The sequence below is a fragment of the Catharus ustulatus genome, chromosome 7, assembly GCF_009819885.2.
Source record: "Catharus ustulatus isolate bCatUst1 chromosome 7, bCatUst1.pri.v2, whole genome shotgun sequence".
NCBI lineage: Eukaryota > Metazoa > Chordata > Aves > Passeriformes > Turdidae > Catharus > Catharus ustulatus.
In genome coordinates this window covers 24,524,562-24,541,995 of record NC_046227.1, presented here as the reverse complement: position 1 = coordinate 24,541,995, position 17,434 = coordinate 24,524,562, and the positions used below count along the sequence as shown (strand labels likewise).

General features: G+C 38.7%; 1 protein-coding gene across 1 annotated transcript; it reads right to left on the bottom strand.

Moving 5' to 3' along the window:
* Positions 1 to 208: 208 nt before the first annotated feature.
* Positions 209 to 17,385, bottom strand: PECR (peroxisomal trans-2-enoyl-CoA reductase). The gene is made up of 8 exons (XM_033064070.2): positions 17,258 to 17,385; positions 14,134 to 14,267; positions 6,995 to 7,160; positions 6,243 to 6,324; positions 4,628 to 4,724; positions 2,378 to 2,488; positions 1,641 to 1,752; positions 209 to 1,518 (listed from the first exon to the last, which is right to left on the bottom strand). Exons 1-8 carry the CDS (start codon positions 17,373 to 17,375, stop codon positions 1,430 to 1,432), a joined length of 909 nt encoding a protein of 302 aa, XP_032919961.1. The 5' UTR covers positions 17,376 to 17,385; the 3' UTR covers positions 209 to 1,429.
* Positions 17,386 to 17,434: the final 49 nt, after the last annotated feature.

Genomic DNA, 17,434 nt, shown 5'->3' with positions numbered 1-17,434 from the left:
AATAATGTGTTAATAAACTAAATAATTTCACTTGAATGCAATGGGCTAATCCTCTTGCTGAGTACCCTAATATTTGCAATAAACAAAACATACCCTGCACAAGAGGTTTGGAAAAAGTTGGGTTTATCTCTGTACCAATTTCTCACAGCCACATAAATGTCTAGTTACTAAGGAAAGAGGATAAAGCAGAAAGAACACACATGACAGCTCAAACTACTCCTCCCCACAAAAACTAGCATTCATTTAATTTTCATGAAGAAGCAATCTACATGTACCTGTATAAGAACACATAATTTACTGAAAGACACAAAAGTCAAAAATCTTTGCAGGGAACAAACAACCATCAGACTCTTACATTCAGTCCAAAATAAAGTATTAAAAGTTCCCTTCTATAGCAGCAACTTGATTCCAGGAATTTTAGTTTTTACAGCAAACAAACACAGCCATTACTTATTTTTTATATTTTCACTAAAGTTAGCAGACATGGGAACATTTGCCTTGAGGTGAATAAAAAATTTACAAATATAGTCTCTTCAAGTGATGCATTACAAAATTTCTGTTTTTTAAATGGCATCTCTGCATTGTTCACAAAAACACACCTAAAGACAGTAATGAACAAAATGCTGTTAACATTGTAAGACAACACAGTATGGATAAAAGGTGTTTTAGCTGGCAAATGAAGAATTCCAAATTTCTCCTTTCCTAGCGCAGCATACTGCAGAGAGCAGTGCAATATACACAGATTTTGCATGTCAAACTGTTGAATCTATACTGTTTTCCATCATTGTATTTATTATCTGCCTATTCTGTTACCAAATCTAAGTCATAGCCAGTTTGACTCCATTATGTCATTATATCTGCAAGCATTCCAAATGTGATATGCCATATTAGTTTGAAACATTAATAACAATATTCCATCTTGTTTTTATTTATTTTCAGAGAAATACTTACTCTACTTGGTCTCTAAAACCATTGCTGAACACTCAGTATGTGGCTGAACAGAAACAATGCAGAGCTAACACTTACCCAAGGGTTACCGATGCAACTAATAGTAAAAGATTTAAATTGCCTTTTCCATAAATTCATCATGAACAGAATGATTCCTAAACATTCCCTCCTGGCTACCTTTACTGCAAAATAAGTATTGTTTTTATTCAATTCTGGTTGGGATTCTTCATTACTTAATGCCTGTGCAAACTGATTTGTCTTTTGCATCTTTTCCCTTCCCAAAAGACTGAATGTTTTCAGGGTGGGTGTTTTCAGAGTAGAGATGTACCTTTCAAAAGTTTTAAATATAAACCAACAAAAATCAAGGCACTTAATGTAGATACATAGGAGCAAAAAAAAATTATTACTGAGAATAATAAGGCCAAATCACAAAGTGAGATTATCAGCAAGGGTGCAAGGAACAAGGTAAAATCTCTTTCTTTTACAGCTTTGGTTTGAACTCGCCAGAAAGAAGCTTTTTCAGCATTTCAGAATTTCTTCCTTCTGGTGGTGAGGGCCATCTGTCATGATCTGAGGAAAAAAAATAGAAGAATTTAGTTAGCTGATTGAGAAATTAGACATTTTAGTTTGTGTCCTCCTACTGCACAACTTCAGTCACATTGAAGGGCATTATTTTGTAGCCCATTTCTTACCAGGTATTTCTAAGGTATGGCTGTACAAACTCTGGCCACCATCCACAACCATGGTTATCCCAGTTATGAATGATGCAGCTGGAGACAGCAGGAAACATACTGCAGGAGAGATCTAGCAAAAGAATGACAATTTTAATCTTTCTTAAACTGCTGGGAATGGTTCACATCAAAGAAGCTTGTGAAAATTTTTACAGGCAAGATATAGTAACATTTACTACTTAGTAATGAAAACTGTAAGAGCCTTAAAGCCATCCTTCAAGCCACAAACATCAAGCATGAGGAAAGCTGTGAGCAAGAGAAAAAAACATCAAGCAAGAGGAAAAACAGTAAGCTGTCATAGACCAGCATCAGGTACCAAAAACCAACAGAAAAAGGTTGATCAGTTTATCAATTATGCATATTCTTGGTGGAAGAGAGCTAAGTGCCTTTAAGATACACTTTTTTCCCCTTAATATTAATTCTTTCAGTCCTTCCTGCTGAAGGCAACTTCTTCAAGAAATAATGTCTACTATCAAACACTTCAGCTGTAAGAGGCAGATGAATTAAATTTTCTATACAACATCGACTACTGGTTAAGTCTCTCACTTGGCACAACCACACACTGCTACAAGCTTTCTTCTTTTAAAATATTCCATCACAGTGCAAAATTAAATCTTTTTTTGTTCTCCATATAATAAAGTGGCTTCAAAATAGAGACACAGAAGTAGGTGTCTCAGAAGCATTCTGAAATACATTACCTCCTCAGGAACAGCCGACCTCTTGGCAGGAACCTTTGGTATGCTCTTTAACCACATTGTTACACCTTGTTCTCCATAGTTTGCAACAGCAGTTTCTGAAAATACCAGTCCCTATTTAAAAACAGAACAGTGAAACTTAAGTTTTCTTGCATACATTTAAGCTGATCATTCTACAATTGTGAAGTTGTCATTACTGATTTTCTGTGAGACTGAACTATCTAAAGAGCACTTGAATACAAATTTTTGAATGTAATGGCATAGTATAATTTATACAAGAAGGTAATTTGGCTGCTAGCCACATCTCTGTTCAAGCACAATAATTCTGATTATTCCAATTCTCCGCTGTCACTTCAATAACAAAAAAGTGGAGTATAAAAAAACTCAGATGCTGCTTTGCAATTACCAGCATTTCATGTTAAATTACAGCAGGAAACTACAAAGCTTCAAGAACAAGTTCTCAAAAGTTTCTTGTCATTTGTAGGAGCACTAGACCAATTCACTGTGAATTACAGAAGCAGACAAATTTCAGTCAGAATCTGGACTCTCCGTACTTAGCTGTTACAGAAGCAGAAAAAGATGACTGCTCTGGTGGCCGCACAGTCCGGTTTAGTTTTGAGAAGGCAGATGGCAATGTGAACAGAGTTACACCCCCTAGTTAGGACAGAACTTTTGGGACTCAAGTTTAAGTAAAATAGCAAAATTTGAATTCACCTATGAAGCATATATTAAGATACCTGTATAACTCATGTGAAACTTTTTTTCAGAATGCACACTTCCTGCCCTCTATGTATCTATTCCCTATAGGTTACTCTCCTTCCGTAAAGCAGTAACAATTTTGCATTGCTACCACAGACCTGATGAGTCCACAAAAGTGACAGAAGTATTATTGTAACTACAACGTGAACATTTGTTACCAGCACAGTAACAAAGCTAGCAAATACTCCTGAAACAGCCAAAGCCCTGAAGTGTTTGCTTGTCAAAAACTTCTTTTGACATGTGCTATAGTTTCTAATCAGCATGATTCATTAGGTAATTAACATGCCTGAAAAGTATATTCACATAATAATGCTGTCTTAATTACTTACTTCCCCAAGACTTGATAAATCAGAAAAAGCAGATAAACAGGAAATGCAAGTCAGTAGATCTTAATATTTAATACGTCTCCAGATGAATTGGGTCTCACAAAGGTTACATAAAAGCCTTTACCTGAATGATTAACACACATCTGACATTAAACATTCTATGCTATGCCAAACAAAGCAAGCCAGATGTTTTAGGACAAGAGGCACAACAGAATATGCAGACATTCTACAAAAATAGTAGCAAGATCTTCCTAGGGATCACTGAAACAAATATGACACTTCACCTACGACACTCACTGTGAGATAAGCTAAATTATGTAGAAGTAGCTGGACAAAGTTTATGTTTCCTCTTTTAATTTCAGTGGAGTAAATGTACAAAATAAATTGTGGATAAGAGAAAATTACAACAGATCACATCTTCTCACATGTCAAGGCTAGAGCTTCTATATAACTTCTGTATCTGCAGCACTATAAAACATAACTGCTCTTTCTATACAGTTATTTAAAACAACTCTACCTGCTGTCTACTTCCTCAGAAATGTGGCAGGCATATTTTAGCTGACCTGTGAAATGGTTTCCTGTCTGCATGATTTTGATAAGAAAAAAATCAAAATACACATTTTTACATATGATTTCTCTGAGAGAAGGTACACTCCAAGTAGTCTCTTTATATGCCTAAAGCTAAATTAAATTAACATGTAGGAGACAAAGTAAAAGGCATTATGTTAGACATTCAGAGATTTTTGAAGGTGGAAACCATTAGCATACCTGAACCTCAAACAGAAAATGTTTCCTGAACTCAAAAGTAATGTATCCATTACTGAAACACAGAATATTAAGTAATTTTATGTCAAGGCTTTGTAAGACAGGTCACCAACTCCTACCAGTATCATTTCATTTAGCTATAAAAAAAACTAAAAACCAAATGTGCCAAGTCAAGGCAGAAAGCAGAAACAATTTTATCCCACATCCTCTGACTCATCATCCAAAAGTACAAAACACTGTCAAATGGTCCAAAGAACGCAGTAAGGAAATTATAAATAAACAAATACATAAATAATCCACACACAGTTACTGGTAATAAATCTAAAAATCCATTTTGGTCCACAAGCTCTAACTATGAACACATGTAACAGCAATTTTAACCAGATCATTTGCCATTACTTACGGGAGCAACGCTGTTGATTCTCACTCCACTGTGAGCCCATTCTAAAGCTAAAGTCTTGGTTAGGTTATTCACTGCAGCTCTTGCAGCTCCTGTGTGCCTATGGAGAAAAGAAAGCAAAGGAAGCATCTGTTCCCTTAGCTAAGAGTGTCCAATGTGAATCCTACTGCAGCCTCATTAGGGTATTCAGAGTGGCTTTCTGTGGCTGGACGAAGTATCTGCAAAAGAGAGACTCTCAAGTTTCCAAGTTTGACCATAGCTTCACTGTTTAAAGAAGCCATGCTGTGATTTCCTATCATTGCTAGAAATACCTAAAATCTCTTTCCCAATGCAAAATGGGGTCAGTGACACTCTACTGCAGGAGGAGGTGTATAAAAAGAGAAAAAAAATGGAGTTCAAACTGTGCACAACTGCCTGCAGCCCACAAAGGTAGAGCAACACTTGGAAAAACAGTGGTCTAAAAGATTGTTAAAATCTTCTGACAAACATGATTAAAATAAGTCACTATTCAAAAATTACTGTTGGTGGATAGAGGTAGAGACAGAGACACAAGAGTCAGAGCCTGCACCTTGCTGCTGTAGGTAACTAGTCTGAAACAATTACAAGCTTGAACAAATGCAAACAAAATTACTGCAGTAATGAATTGGAGACAGTTGTAGTCAAAGAAAATGAATAAATTTAGCAAAACAGAGAAGATAGATAAAATAAGAGGAGATAGATAAAATGGTTTCTCAAATACATCAAAAGAATAAGAAAAGCTTAAGAAAAACGTAAAATAATGCAATTTATTCATATGTCCAGGCCAGAAACAGATAACCTCCAGGCACACTCTGAGGAAATATGACAACTTCTATGTTCAAAATTAATACTTATAAAAAACCCCTATCAGGGGACTTTTAGCATGAGTGATGGCTGGACTTGTAAAGGCATATCTTTTCCAACAGTACATTTCTGCAAGAAGTGTCAACTCAATTTAATTTGGAAAGTTTTGTCTATCCATCTACATACAACAGTTACTTAGGAAAAAAATTTCACCGTTATTCAGAATGAGCTTGTTTTTCCTCTTAGTTCTACTCATATTGAAACATCTTCAGTTGAACCAGATAGCACAGTGGATATACTCAAATAACTGTAGCTTCAGCACCACCATGTGGATCTCTATATTTATTCTGAACTATGAAGAACAAGCCAGTGAGCAAATATTCTGCTGTTCCTTAAAAAATGTTGGTTTTGAAACTATTCAATCCTAAATGAGGACAGAGATAATGCAACATTTGCTCAAAATATATTTTTGTATTTCTTCAACAGAAACTCAATTTCAAAGTTAAAAAAAAAAAAAAAAAAAACCCAGAAAAGGGAGCCATTTCCAATTAAAGCTTCACTAGCAAGTCTTGTTTCACAGTTTCTTACAAACAAGTAGAGACCAGAGATGCCATCTACTGGATTAATAAGAGATCCCCACAGATACAGCCAAGTGATACTCTTGCTCTCTCATGACCTAACTACTATATTTCTATACTCTGCTTCTGCCCAGTACACACCTTTCTGAAGTGTTTAGGAACAGTTAGTACTTATGGGGGAAAAAGATAAGAAAGTGTAAAAAGAAAATATGTATTACGACATTCCAGGAAAGCCATTTCTCACAGCAGCAGTGATGTTGACAATGGCTCCTCCATGATCCTGCATCCAGGCATTGTACACTGTATGAAGGAGGAAGATAACCTATAAATATCAGAAGAAATGCATACAAATGAACTTGCCAACTGGAAACCAAATTTGGAGTCTTAACTGCAATCACGCTACACATTTGTCATACTGGTTTAGAACAATCTGCCGTTTGTAGCACAGCCTTGCCAATCCAGAGGTGAGGCCATGAGGCAACAGGCAAGGTCCAAGTAAGGCTCAGACTGTAGAGAAGCATTTGATGGAAACCAAGATTTCAGGTTTCCATGAAAATTACTTTAATTTCCACATTCCAAATGCTATCTGAGAATGACATACCATACTTAAATTTAATCCTAAATTTATATGCCTGAAGAAAGTATTTTCCCATGTTATACATAGTGAATATAGGCCACGAAAGTTAAGTGATTTTCCTATAGTCTTTTAAATGAATATCCAAGTCAATTGACTTCCCAAACCCAGTCTTAAGCAGAAGATCATGCCTGCCTAAATGTATGTTTGTATTTATGAACAAATGCAATATTACATTTAATGTAAAGCTTTGGATGAGATTCAGGAAAACAAATATTCACTGTCAGATAAGTGCATGAAAAGAAGAAGCTAGGAAAACTTTACATTTCTTATCTTCTGGTATTTCTGTAAAAACAAAACCAAATAAACATAAAAAGCTTACTGTTCAGACTTTACCTGCTTTGCAACAATAGAAAGTCCCTGTCAGATTTGTGTCTATCACAGCATTCCAGCCTTTCGCACGGATGGCTTCAGAAGGACTTGCAAACTGGCCCCCTCCATTATTCACCAGGAAGTCAATCTTCCCATGCAGACTCAGTGTAGACTTCACCAAAGCTTCTACCTGAAATAGTGTTCATTAGTGTGGTATGATGGCAAAGGTCTACATCCAATTTTGTTTTCAGACAGTATTTTCTCCATCATGCCCTTTTCACAGAAAAAGAGGAGGTCCAGGGTTCAGAGAGCACAGAGCAAGAAGGTTAATTACCCTACAAAACATGAAGTTTAAAAAATGTTGGAAATGCTAGTTACTTTCTTTAGCAAAACTATTATTGCAAGATAGTAATAAGAACTCCATAGCTACAATTTAATAACTTAGTATTTATCTCAAGAAACAAGAAATGGGAAAACATGACTGTTTCCTGCTTACATCATCAATGATAAGTAGATACCATGCATCAGTTATTCCTACTCAAGCATAAATAAAAAGATAATCTAACATCTGTGGTCAGAGTAAAACAGAACAAAAAAAACCCAAAAAACCAAACAGGTGGAGCAATGCTGCCACTCAAACAGATTGGGCTAGGTGAAGGATATCAATCAGCCTTTCTCTGTATTGAGGCAGCAGTAGAAAACATTTGAAACCAAAAAAAAAAAAGTGCAAGCAATGCATTATCTGTATCTCACAATGAGTTACCACCCCAGTCTTATAAAAATAGCTGCTTACATCTTTTATTGCTAACAGCACAGGATGGTCTAACAGGATAGTATGGATCCTGTAAGGATGCACCTCTTGAAAGAAAAAAAAACCTTAACAAACATACAATGACTGAAAACCTAGTGCCTGCTGAGAAAAATGCCTTAAGAAAATAATTTTGACACCTAAACCTAATCTTCAAATTCTGAATGTCATCTTATTCCTCACTTATTAGTCACTGCAAGTTGTGGGATGTGAGGAAAAAACCCACAAAATCACAACAGCTGTGACAGCAGTCCCAAACTCATAGTTTGCAGGAACGGCCATGCCACAAAGACATTCTGGCTTTTACTTTTCCCTTGTTGTGAGCAAAGGAATGTCATGTCTGGCTAAGCAGCAAAAGTTATGCTTTGCTCAGCAGTATCATACTCTTCTCTCTGTCAGTCTGAGGATCTTACTTTGAATAGTATTCTCTGTAAGTCACTGAAATATGGGACAGAATATTGGAACAGAATATTATGGAACAGAAATGGTTTCAGTACAAAGAAGATTTGAACAGACTAAGGCTATTCAGACTGTGAAAAGATGAGAGAGAGACAGAGAGAAGGAAAAATGCTAAGAATTATTAAAAAAAAGAGAAAAAAAAACCAAGAAAAATCCACTGAGAAGAGGCATTAAAGCAAGTTTTCAACAGCTGGACAAAATGTATGTTATATGCTATAGTATATAAATTCAAAAAGGTTCATAAGTGGCACCTAAGGAACAGCTTTTGTTCCTACATATTGCACCATATTCTCAGGAAAAAAAATAACCCAACAACAACAAACACATATCAGTTCTGCTTTCTGAAAGCCAGGAAGGGCCAGAAGGCTCTCCAGTGACAGCTCAGATGGTTCCAACTGCAGCAATCTTCAAATAGTCTTCTGTGCTGTAGAAAAAGCACCACTGCTTCTCCCAGTTACAGTAAACATGGTGACAACAGCCAGCAGTGCAGGGAGAAGGAGGGTCTGGTAGAACACATTTAAATCACAGTGACTACTAAAGATTCTTTTCCATTGCTATAATTAAAAAATCCACTTGGAAAGAACTTCTTAGAAAAGCTATTAAAGACTCTCTTTGGAAGCAAAGCAAAGCCCCATGAGGCAGAGCTACTAGTTTAGGATGTTCTTCTGAAAAAGAGAGAAAATAACAAAACCAGGCACTTCAGACACAGCCAGAAGATTGGAGCTCTGCAATAAGGAACTTCTGTGTGTGACTGCAACTCAGATGAATTATGAAGTAGCACATAGGCACAGACAACTAAGATGACAGTAATCACTGACTCAGGGAAAAGGGACCAATGTCCACATGCATTCACAGGTCACACTGAGTGAGTGAAACACACAGGCAAACAACCCACTACAGAGTGTTAGAGATTTGTGATGTGGTGGCTAGAACTAATAGGCATTCTGGCACAGTGGTAACAGGTATTTTTACTGTGTTACTGCTGTGTTATTTAAAAGTACAACAACAGGAATCTCTTATCCACAACTCCCCACCAAGATACAGTTTTTCACTACAGGCTTCACACAGACAGGCATTAAGTATTTATAAACCAACTGAGCCTATGCTAAGCTATAAAGTTTATTGGAAAAGAAAATCTACTAGTGAACTCAGACACAAGGTATGTGCTACGTAGCACCATACTGAGTCTGTCTGAAGTTGTTGATGTCCAAGTGTCAGATTTTACCCTCAGGATCTGGTCCAGCAGCAGGTTCTGTTGCTGGAGTTCAAATAAGGAAAGGAGACACCGTGAACAGAACTCTGAATTGCTGATTTCAGGAACAGCTGGGGCCTACCAGAAGTACAAAGTTTTATCTTCCACTTACCTAGACATGTAAGCTTCTACTTATCTAGGTGCCAGTTAAAGAAATATTTGTCCACTGAGTATAAAAAAAAGGCTTTAGATGTAAGGATTAAGAGTACAGTTGCCTGTCTCAGAACACTGTCAAGGCCATAGAAGGAACTTACCATGAGATGAAAAGCCACCAAAGCAGGAACCTGAGAGAAGCACAGAAGGGAGGAATTTGCAACAGGAAAGCGTTAATTCCAGGCCTAGCAGAGCTAAGGTGGGGTTAGCACATCTTGGTTAATGCATCTGGACAAAAGTGTTCACTGTGGCAAACTGTGGGAAAGGAAGCAACTGCTCATACACATCACCCCAAGTTATGGGAATGGCACCTGTGACCACCCCATGGATACTCAAAACCTGGCCTGTATGAAGGTGGCACCCCCAGAAGATTGACTGGGCACTTCTGCATCCATGGCTCATGACTATCATCTGCTTGGTCTCTGTCTCTCTCAGTCTCTCTCCCTCCCTTCCACCCCTAAATTCAGGCATTCATTGCTCATGTCTTCTCCCTGTCAATAGATTTTGCTCTAGCTCAAATTTAAGACACAAAAAGAGATAAAGATACACGTGCACACAGAGCTGTCTGGTTTTTATCTCAGCTAGAGCAAACTGATTTGCTCTCAACACATTATGAGGGCAGTGTCAGGAAATATGCAAACAATAAAAATCACTTCAGCTTCATAATCACTAAGAAGCAACATCTATCACTATATACACTCCAAACCACAGGAAAAGAGAACAGGTGCACACCTGCTGTTCCAGGATAAGACTCCATGACAGAACATAGAAATATATTCTGATCACAGAATAGAGAAACCTCAGGTCCTCTTATCCCAGAACCCTCAACTCTGCCATTTTAAAAAATAAAACAGGTTTTTATCTTTTACAGAACACTCAATGGAAAACTAGTCAAAAGCAGCAGCAAACTTATGACAAAAATAAGCCTGACAGGTTATGCAGTGGTTGAAAATCCTCCATCAAGCAGGATTATTTCTTGCACATTAAACAAAAAGTAAGCTTTGCTAGAAAGCGAAAGGACTTCTAAGGATGAAGATTTAGAGACTTAAAAATGTGAATTCATTAAGCTATTCCCATGATACTTGCCGTCAAGCTTCTGCAGCAATTATTTCACTGCATCTTTTTTGCCTCTTCATAGGCCAGAAAGAGCTCTACCAAACATCCTGAACTACATGATGAGGGATGAACCTTCTAATGCTTGAATTTCACAGATCCAGACTAGAGGCATGAACCGTGTCATCTTCAAAGCAGGTCAGCTACTTTAAGATTTGCAATAGGAGGCAAAAAATAATCTTCTGGCAATTTGAAAGCACCTTCACCTTTCTTAAATTTTCCCTATTCAAAATCCTTCTCTTCACTTTATAAAACTCAAACAAGGACAAAATTTATAGAGGCCTTTAGAGATATGCAGAACAACTGATGGAGAAGGAGGGTTAAAAAAATGGCATTCTATAATAAGAACAAATGGCTTGTTTCTACAGGTGATCAGGATGGCTTCCCTTAAAACAAAGGTTTACTCTTAGAAAGACTTCAGTGAGATGTCAGAGAGAATGACATATTAAATGAATTATGTAGTTCTTCAGGAAACTTTCTGGGCTTTGAAGCTTGTGATAGATCACTTCTGACATCTAAGGGAGCTTGAACTCCTAAGTTTTTTTTTCCTGTTGAAACATTTATAATGTTTTTCCCCTGCACATGTTCTTTGGTACCTGGCATAAGAGCTAAGAAGGAGGATGTAGTGACTCACACAGAATTCTTGCAGGGGCTGTTCCTCTCTACCCAACGATGTGCTCCCGTGATTTCTGAGGTAAATACTCTTCACTCATACTAAGCCAAAAGCAAACAATGAGTTGTAATGCTACTAATGAGTAGCACGCAGAGCCAACACAGTTGTAACTAGTCTCATTTCTTTTGTGAGGGAACCCAAAAGTTTACATGCCCTCTCATCCCCTCTTCCACTGTAACAGGAAGCTCTTCCTGTATTTGTGAAAATACTGTACCTCTACTCAATATTTGCCTCCTAGGCTAGACAAATCCTTAATGACATATTTTACTGATTCCTGTTCCTATGACTCCAAGTCCCAGGCACTAAATTTTAAGTTAAGAATGGCACAGGTTTTGAAAGTGGATGTGCAATACTCTTGAATTGAAGTAAAAGCCCAAAGGTACTTGTCCTCTAATTTCCACAAGGCAAGCAAGTGCAAATTAGGAAAAAAGTACTTTTCACCATTGCTGCTCTAGGAAACATAATAAATAAGCAATAGCAAGCAGTGGGATGTGGAAGACCTGCCATACACTTCAGTTCTGACAGTTTTTAGCAGTGTAAGTTAACAATTATTAATTTGAGTTTATCCAGTTTCAACATACAAACCAGAGTACCTATGTGTAAGGAAGCACAATCCTCACTACAAATTTAAGAGCTGAAATCACAAATTTCTGGTCCAACAGTAAATTTAGAAATTAAGTAACACATGGCCAGGATTTAGCAATCTTTGAGAATCTCAGTATTCAGAGAACAGAGCCAGAAAGACACAAGCTGAAGAACAAAAATCACAGGATGTCTCTAACCAATAAAAAATCTGGTCTTGGAGATGAGCATCTGGAATGGAGAAATATTTAACAGGTACACAAGTTCTTATGTTAACATGCAACAGAAATTGCATTCCTTATTGAATTCCTTATCATCAGCAAAAGGCTTAGGAAATTTTCATAGCAATTTTTTTCTAAATAGGGCTTCAACAGAAATAAGAGTAGTTGAAGAACTGAAGTGAGTCAAACCATAAGACTAAATCAATGACTGAAAAGTTCAAGACTAGAGTTTAATATGCCTTTTTCCTCTGAAGCCTCTCTTCAATAGAAACAGACATGAAAGGACAATGGTGGAAGAGAACTTCCACTGACAGGAGACATCCAATAGAAGCTTCAATAGTATCTCATGAAAAGTTCTAAGAAAGTTCTGGTGTGTCTGTAAATGGGTAGAGTTTAAAACTAAACTGGAAACAGGACGATTCTATGATAAAACTGCAAGGTGATAGCAAAACCAAGTTTCTTCAAGTATCAGTATGGCTACCCATAACACAGAACAATGCCTAAAACTTTACAAAGCCTTATAAAGAAGGCTTGAAAAGCACCTTCTAAATTTTCCAAAGCCACTTAAGCCTATTTTGTCAAATAGGTGTTTAGCCACACTTAACAAAGAAAGAATGGCAGTTTAGTGGAGATTACCTCATTTTACTATCCAAGCAAGCCCCTCACCATCTCACAGAATGCTGCAGCTCCCACTAATCAATTTCAGACTGATCCAGAAATAAGATTCACCTCCAAAAGGTTATTAAACACGTCAGAGTACTTTCTGCAAGAAACAGACCTGAAAAAAAGCTTAAACCTTTTTTCCTCTTTACCTCTTTTCTTTCTTGTAGCTTCAATCATGCAAGTTGCCCTCTGACATCTGCCATAACCTATTATGTTGCACTGCTGATGCCATTAAATACACACCTAAAATTCACTGGTAGGTGAAGTGACATACTGCACAGCCCCAGGGTTCATCTCCTTCAGGAAAGTCTGAGTAGATCACTATGAATATTTTATGGCATGAATTGTTCCTCAAGGGAAGAATTTTAATTTTTGTTTTATGGCTATATATTAGGATATTTCCAGAATCTTCATAGCTACTGAAGGTCATGAATATTTAGGTTAAGAGAGACTTTGAGAGGTTTAGAAAAATGTGGCAATCAGTAGTTACTAAAGGGTTTTCTAGCTGTCTTCAAAAAGTTAAAAATCCAACCTGAAGTTGGACTTTTAAATATTTAATTACAGAGAAAAAAAATTAGGAGGTGCATGCAGACTTCTGAAGAACCTGGATTACGTACTTTTGCTCTTATCTTCCATTTTTTTTAATATGAAGAAAATATTTCAAAATCAACTTGAATAGTAACAGAGCATGCAATGAGGCATGCCTCAAACTGTAACCAAAATTTCTGATATGGCAAAAATATTATATATCTGTGGGTTTTTTGGCATTATTACAAGCCAACTTGACAATGCAAGGCACTTGAGTCAAGTCAACAGCATTCAGATTCCATTCTATGCCTTCCTGTTTGAAGGAACTATTCTGAGGTCTCCATCTTCACAAGTTTACACCCCCTCACTTCTGTCACAGCAATGTGACAAAGAATCATGCTAAGTGGGCCCTAGCTCGCAGTAGAACATGCCACTTCCAAGGCCTGCATCTCCCAGAAATAACTGAAATATGCAAGCACAGTCAGAAAAATATTTGCCAATATTTACAAATGCTTTTTTGCTTAGGTGGTTAACAAATGTTCTTTCCTAGGGCAGCACATCTATCCAGATCAATTTAACCAAGCTTTGCTCCACCTTTCCCCTGATCTAAGCTACTTTTGAAAAGGCCAGAAATCTTCAGAGATCTGAGAATTTCTATACACAATGTACTTCTGATATGTTAAGCCCCAGAAGAAGATCACTAATCTTTACCTCTTCTTCTTTGCGGATATTGCACTGTATGGGAGTCACTTGGGCAGGACTCATGGAAGCAAATCTATTATTCAGTTCTTCTGCAGCAGCTTTTAATCGGTCAAATTTACGAGACGCTATAACAACATTGCAACCTGTAGAGACAAAATGAAACATCCTTCAGCTAACACAATCATGCTATTTTTTTTAGTAACATCATGGAGATATCTTGTAGGATGTGCATTTATTAGTCACTGACTAGAAAATACAGTGTTGGAGTTTTTGCAAGAGAGAGAAATGACTGATGTCAGGTGATTCTTAGCAACAAGATCCCTCTGTACCAGGAAAAGAGCAATTAAAAAAAAAGTCCACAAGGTTTCCTCTCCTTCCTGCAGAGGGGAAGATAGCCTGTGAGTTGCAGAGTCAGCAAAGCAGCTTTCAGACATCACTTCTGCGGCTTCTGCTCACAGCTGCCTCATTTATCAATCAAGTTATTTAAAGATGTTTCAGCAGGTCTTGATTACAAAAAATGCTTGCTCTTAAAACCACAAAAATAATCTTTCTGTACAACTGGCTGCAATTTTGACTAGTAGTGAGTAAATGTAATGGTCTGCTTTTTAACTCTACAGAGACTGAAGGAAAGGATAATAGCCTCATAAGATTAATCCCTATCTGCAGTCTACAGACAGTGGGAACAGAGCCCTCCCTGTGGCACTGCAGAATCCTAGCTGCAGAAAAGAGAGAAAAAAAATAAGGCAGGAACTCAAGTACCCTTTTTTTTCAGCATTTGGAGGCAAAAGGCCTCATTCTATGGAGAAAAAACAATGCACATGCCAAATTTAAGTCAAGCACTCACACTACAACCAGTCTAATTTCTTCTGTCACATCAGTGGACTCAGGGCAGCTTTAAGACTTCAGCAATTGCTATTAAATAGACTAAACCGAAGGATACCAAATTAATTCCTAGTGCAAATCCAGCAGGCATGCTATTTCATGTAATGGATAAGCAAATTACTAGCCAAGCAGGCAGGGAGTTTGCAGTTTTCCCTTTACATAATTTCAGCATTTCAGCAGAAGTAATCCCTTATTCATATCAGGTTTGCTGCTCATCTGCTTTAATATAAACCATCCTCAACCAGCCACAAAAAAAGTGAAAAGTTAACATCTTGCCAGGTGTGGGGGTTCCCCCCATCCCCCTCTGTTGCAGAGTGGAATTTGGCCTCTCATGTGATCAAGCAAACAGCGGAATCAATTCCAAATAACTAGTGGAAGGAAAGAGCAGTAAGCTGTTCATTTGACTCAGGCTGTCTTGTGAAACTATTTGTTAAGAAAAATATTAAAAATAGAGGAGTTTAATTCTTCCAGAGGGAATCCTTGGGAATAGGAGTTTCCCCTTTAATTAGTGGTCATCTTAAAACAACACATATAAAGACAGTAGTCTCTGAGGTCTCCTGATTTTTTTAAAGAACTCCAGTCACTTGCACAATCACCTAACTAACACAAAGTTCATAAAATGCCACACACAATTACCAATTAACAAAATACTGAATCACAGTAGCCCGGTTGTATTTACCAAATTAAGCCCTTATTAATACACACACTGATACAAAATAAGGTCCAGTAGAAGACTATACTTCTGCTAAATAGACTAACTGAGAGAGGGAGAGATTCTAATCACTGAAGAACACTGTGCAAGCTGACACTACATCACTTAATTTTCTTCACAAAGAACAACCAGACCATTTCCTGACTGGGTCAGGGAAAAGGGCACAAGTTTCCAGATAAAAGGTTTAAATTTGCCCAGAAGGGCTCAAAGGAGACTGGTTATATAAACAATGTGTATCACGACTGGCATTATCTGACACTGCTCCTATGCCTGTAAGAACCAGCCCCCCCTTACCTGAAGTGCAGGGTATACACGGAAATAGCTCCTGATCATCATCTTGTCAGGAGTAACAAGCAAGTCTACAGGTAAGGAAGGTTACTCAGTCGGTCTTAAGCCCTGTATAGCCCTTTCTTCATTTTTTCTCATGTGCTTTGTATAGATTTGTTTTCTATTGTGTTCTATTTAGGCTGTCACTGACACCCTTTTGTTAGTGTATTTTGCTTGAGAAAAACAGGATAGCTCAAATTAAGCATGATTTTAAGGTAACTGGGTAACATCACCAACCAACAGCGTGATGATGCTTAAAAAGCACCTCTTTAACGTAGCGTATAAGGACACCTGGAAAAAATCCACTTCGTTCCCCATAATACAAAGGTAACAGAACTAATCCTCCATTCAGCTCCACAGAGCACGTGGAAAGCTTCGGCACAAAGGCACAAATGCCAGGAGAGACAGAGATGTCTCCCAGCACAGCCTTAACAAAGAAAGCTCTTTACTATGCAGTGCAGTGGTGCATATTCCAACAACAATGCAAACCACGGGAGTGTGACACTAGCGCTGGTACTCTGGAGGTGCCGAATCCAATCATGACAATAAACTGTCCAAACCCAGCCTAATGCCGATGATCCCTAGCACTGATGTTGAATTCTGCAGAAAAGCTGTTGCAAGGTGGATGTAGAAGTCATTTCTACCTCTCCTGGTCTCACATCAGAAAGTCAGGAGACTGCCTTTTACTCTAGGTTTTACCACGTCTCTGTATTCGGCGTGGAAGGAAAACCCACGCCGTGCATCATGAAAATGTTCCTCAATCCCAGGACGCTCCTGACATCGCAGACACTGGGAGAAGCACGGCGTCTCTAAGGTGTTACTGTTCAAGGACACTGCTCTGTCCAAGGTTCAACCACCTCGTAAATCCTCCAGTATTAAAGTAAGATGAGAACTCTTTGAAGGGAGAGTCTGAGAAAGGATCCTGGTTTAACATAACCTCACCGACCTCTGTGTTTAGAACAGCGAGTGCTTTGCGGGCCGAACGGCACAGCGCCACATCAACCTCACCTCGTAGCCCGTGCTCTTTACCGATCCTGTCACAGTGTCCCACCCACGGGCTCCTCGCACCCCGTCGCCGAGCGCCGGGAGCCCCAGACCGCAGCACAGCCTGCGGGCACTGCCTGCCTGCCCCTCAAACTCCATCCGCCCCCCCGGCCCCCGCCTCGGCCCGCCGCCCCACCGGGGCTTCCTGCGGAGCCCGCCCCGGCCCACCTAGCGCCAGCAGGTCGGCGGCGATGGCCTTGCCGATGCCGGTGCCGCCGCCGGTGACGATGGCGACCCGCCCGCGGAACAGCCCCGCCGCCAGCAGCCCGCGGCCCGCCGCCGCCATCTTCCCCTCCCCGCCCGCCTCAGCCGCGCCGCCCCCGCCAGTGACGCGCGGCCCCGCCC